This window comes from Octopus sinensis, linkage group LG19 (assembly GCF_006345805.1).
Source record: "Octopus sinensis linkage group LG19, ASM634580v1, whole genome shotgun sequence".
Lineage (NCBI taxonomy): Eukaryota > Metazoa > Mollusca > Cephalopoda > Octopoda > Octopodidae > Octopus > Octopus sinensis.
Genome location: NC_043015.1, coordinates 41,625,007 through 41,630,006, shown reverse-complemented (window position 1 = coordinate 41,630,006; position 5,000 = coordinate 41,625,007). Strand labels below are relative to the sequence as shown.

Sequence of the window (5,000 nt, the reverse complement as noted above, 5' to 3'; positions counted from 1 at the left end):
TCCTTCCTGCGAAAGAATTAAATAAAATTACTTTTCAGAGGGGGTAAAAACAAGGAAGAAAAAAATGTGACACAAACAGGACGTAAAAAGGATACAAATAAAATTACAAAATAAAATACAAAATAAAATACAAAATAAAAATACAATTACAAAAAAATACAATACGAGAAATAAAAACAAACAAGAAAACAAACGAAGAAGGCCTTTAGGCCTAGACGAGGAAGATTCTGAGAGCGCGATGTATATATCTATAAATATATATCTATATACATATATATATATATATATATATGTAAAAAACACCATCCGAGCGTGGCCGTTCGCCAGCCTCGTCTGGCACCTGTGTCGGTGGCACATAAAATCACCCACTACACTCTCGGAGTGGTTGGCGTTAGGAAGGGCATCCAGCTGTAGAAACACTGCCAGATCTGACTGGCCTGGTGCAGCCTTCGGGCTTCCCAGACCCCAGTTGAACCGTCCAACCCATGCTAGCATGGAAAGCGGACGTTAAACGATGATGATGATGATATATATAATATATATATATATATATATATATATATTTATGTATGTATGTATGTATGTATATCAAGAAAAATATATAAAGTCGAACAGCTGTCCTTCATCAAAATATATCTTCGATGTTTTTTTTTCACAATTCATTTTGTTTTTCTTTTTTTCTTTCTGTAGCAAGAAATCAAAGATTTCTTTGAAGTCCTGGCATTGTGTCACACCGTCCGAGTGGATTATTCCAGATTTAAGTCAATCACCACAGGAAGACATTACAGTGTTTCAGGCATTGAATACTGCTACCAGGCATCGTCTCCCGATGAGAAAGCATTTCTCGATGCTTGCAGAAAGTAAGTTATGTTCTTATGATGGCTTCCTTGGTCAGCGTCACTTATAATAATAATAATAATAATAATAATAATAATTGTGTACAGTGCTCAGGTGCACTACAACTCATCTAAAGTGTATATATAATCAGGTGTAATTTCGGCGGATTTCGGAAAGCATGAGGGCCTTAAAGGATGCAGTGTCATGGCAGTCAACAACTGACGCAGGCAGTTTATTCCATGCTTCAGCAACTCTGAGCGTGAAAAAATGTTTCCGAAAGTCATGGGAACTGTGTTGTTTTCTGACTTTGTAGGCATGTCCATGTGTGTTAGACACATGGAGATCAAAAAGGTGTTCAGTGTTGTTGTTGGTGAGGTGGTTGATAACTTTGTGGTTGTTTACCAAGTCCATCGCCAGACGCCGGAGCTTCAGTGAATCCATGCCCAGGGAAACAAGGCGCTCAGAATATGGTAGGTGTCTGATGGAGGGTATGCGTTTGGTTGCACGTCTCTGGACAGATTCCAGGAGGTCAATGTTCTGAGCAAGATAGGGGTTCCAAACTGATGATGCGAATTCCAAGTGTGGTCGTACCATAGCTGTATACAGTTTTAAATAGATTATGTTGCCCACCACCTCTACTAAAACACAAAATGTCTCCAGAGGTCATGGGTGCCACACTGTTTTTTCTTATAAGCAAGCCCATGGGTGATACAGATTTTGAATTCAAAAAGTGGGCCAAAGTTGTTGGGAAAATGATGGATAATCTTATGAGCTTCCTCCAAATCAGTTGAAACTTTAGACCAGTGCTTTTCAACCTTTTTCCTGGAGTAGAACCCCAAGAAAACATTTCACTGGCTCGAGGAACCCCTGTGCAATAATTTAATTGTTTTATGCACACATATCTGCACAGGAGAATTTTAAATTACTGTCAATTTTAGCATTTTTGTAACTTCTTGCGGAACCCCTGGACTGTACTGGTGGAACCCAAAGGTTCCACGGAATCCTGGTTGAGAAACCACTGCTTTAGACATTTAAACTTTGTCACCAGTAGGGGTAGAAGCTTTCTAAACTTTGCCCAGGCTATTCTTTTTCTAGTGGTAACACTCTCTGAGCACCCCACCCCTACTAACTTGGTCACCTACGTAGCGGAAGCTATCAATTACTTCTAGTTTCTCATCCTGGAGTGTGATGGAATCTGTTTTCTGAGCATCTGTGGTATTTTTTGCCCCTGTGCATCTGCCACACACGAATATATATATATATATATATATATACGTATTTCAAAATAGAAAATTACCCTTTAACAGGTAATTTTACATGCTAGAAATAGCAGCCAACATGGCCCAAAAACTACAATTTTATAGCAAATTTCGAAGTAAATGAAAAATAAAAACCTTCACCTTGTTATATAACGGTTTTTATTTATATATAAAGGTTTCTATTTTTCATTTACTTCGAAATTTGCTATAAAATTGTGGTTTTTTGGCCGTGTTGGCTGCTATTTCTAGCATGTAAAATTACCTGTTAGAGGGTAATTTTCTATTTTGAAATACGAATATGTTGTCTATTGACTTTTTATACATGCTAGGCCACTGGTGGTGATATTTATAACGAGTATTCGTCACCCTATATCTATATATATATATATATATACTAAATAATTAAGGGTTTAGCAACGATTTGCCTCACCACACACCGAATTTAGAAATAGCAATCAAAGAGTTATGGCTATTCTTTCTACTTAAAAGGGAGATCCCAGTAAAACCACAGCACTTAAAAGGCAAACAACGCAGGCAAAAGAGAAAGAAATGACGACAATCATTCTATATTAAGTCACCTACGGACGTACGTTTCGAAATTAAGTCATAAGAAAGCATAAAAATTAAATAATTATGTCTTACCCAACTATTTTCCTCTTCAGCGTAGGACTCTTCAATTATAAATAATTGCGTCTCAATTATTAATAATTGTGTATTAAATTTGTGGTTTTACTGGGATCTCCCTTTTAAGTAGAAAGAATAGCCATAACTCTTTGACTGCTATTTCTAAATTCGGTGTGTGGTGAGGCAAATCGTTGCTAAACCCTTATTAATTATTTATATATATTATATATATAATATATATATAATATATCTATACAATATGTTACATTACTCGGTAGTCAAGATAAAACTCTGAGTTTCAGATGCCGAAGTGGAAATCCACAACACCATCTCTTCGGTTATCTGGCTATTTGAAAACGTTATGAAAAAATACCGTTAAAAATGAGGGAAATTACTCTGTTATAACTCTGCTTTGCCTGCGTACTTATACATCGCTCGCATTTTCGTCATAAAAATTATATAAAAATACATAAAAATATATAAAAATATATAAAAATATATAAAATCTTCTTGGGACATAACACAGAAAGCATGTTCTATCCGTTTTCTTTAGGGGACCAAAAACATAACAGAAATTTAGTCACATGTGGGCATGATCCGAAAAGCTCTGTCCTTGTATTTAGACATGTGGTAGGGTCTAAGCTGCTTTTCCAGATAAGCCATCTCTCCATGTCGCATAAACCGCACCTTCCGCTGCCGTTAGTATAGGGCTTACATCTGGCCAAAATCTTCCATTGTATGTTATAATCGACACCTTTATCTCTTAAAGACCAAATATGATTGGATAATTGTGTCGCTTTTCTTTTGTTCCAGTGCCTAAAGCTCAAAGTGTGGTTATTGAACCTGGCCTTGAAATTACCCTCTGTCAGGCCCACGTATTTCTTCGTCGAAACGGTGTTTTAGTGGTTATAGAGTTTACGGTAGCTTCATATATGATGGTCTTGGACATGCAAGCTCCATTTAGCGGGCACAATTCTTTATTCCTGCATGAACAGCTGTTTTCTTCTTGTGTTTTTGTATGCTATGATTGATTATGTTTTAAAAATTGGTAGTTGAACTAAAACTAATTTTTAAATTGTGTCTATTAAAGAGTTTCCTATAAGCATGGTTAACTGGAAAATGTCTATCTATCAGTGCTAGGAAATATTTACCTATATTGAAGGCCACCTCGGGTGAGTAAGGGGGCGTAAACCAGATGACCTTCCTATTTCTATTATTCTTTTCCTTATTGTTGGGCTGGTGATAGGTGTATATTTTATTTTTTCGCTAAAACCACTATCTTTAAAGCTTTATTATAAAACTGGGGCAACGCTATTGAAGATGTCCTCATTAGATGAGAGGCTAGAAATCCTCTTACTAATATTTTTAACTAAATTTTTGAATACTATAGGGGGATGGCATGAACCTACATTAATATAACTTAGTCTATCATTGGGCTTCCTATAAGGCTTATAAATATTATTATTAAGATCTAAGGAAACGTCTAAGAAATTGACAACCGTCAGGTTAGTGTCTATAGTTATACTAAGTCCGAAGTGTTTCATTAACTGGATAATATCCTTCCTAAAACGATCTTGTGCTGGTCCATTTGTATTAGCTGTTAAGGCGAGGGCATCATCTTTGTAGATGGCGAAATGTACGTTAGGGAATGTCTTACCGAAGGTATCTAGGAGAAAGAGTCCAATTAGATCACAGATGCCTGCCCCATCATATGAACCCATGCTCACATCGAAAGCGCCCTCCGTGTCGGTGTTTTTTACCCACTTTGCATTCTCACTGAAAAGTAATGTCTTTCTAGCATGGAAGATTATATCCTTATCATTGGTACTAATTTCTATGAAGTCACTAGCGAAGATTAGGGCTTTATCTAGCAGTTCTTTAGAGATAGAGGCATAAAAATCAACAATATCGAATTGTGTAAACCTCGCTTTTTTCTTATTCTAATAGCTTTAAACCAGTCTACGACTTCTATACTATTGGACCATTGCACTAGCCTAGTATCGGTCTAATTTTCGTATTTATTTTATCTAAAATTTCTTTGCTAATAATCCCTAGTTCTGACTTGGCTGGGTTGATAAGCCTACATTAGGGTTGGAAAGGAAGTTTTCTTTGTGGTCTTTAATAGTAAAAAAGGCCTCTTTTGGGGGATAGGATTCTTTTTATTTATCTATTTACTATTTATTTATCTTATATTTTTTTATCATTTAAGTTTAGCGGCGAATGACGCTAGCTTCTTTATTAATTTCGTTATATGTCTGTGCCCTCCTAGCTTAGTATAAT

General features: G+C 36.1%; 1 protein-coding gene across 1 annotated transcript in view; it reads left to right on the top strand.

Moving 5' to 3' along the window:
- The window catches only part of LOC115222057 (probable phospholipid-transporting ATPase IF), a 148,494-nt gene that overhangs the window by 116,042 nt on the left and 27,452 nt on the right, over positions 1-5,000 (top strand). The window contains exon 13 of the mRNA XM_029792161.2: positions 691-860. Within this exon, the coding sequence (XP_029648021.1) occupies positions 691-860 (170 nt within the window). The remainder of the gene's footprint in view (positions 1-690; positions 861-5,000) is intronic.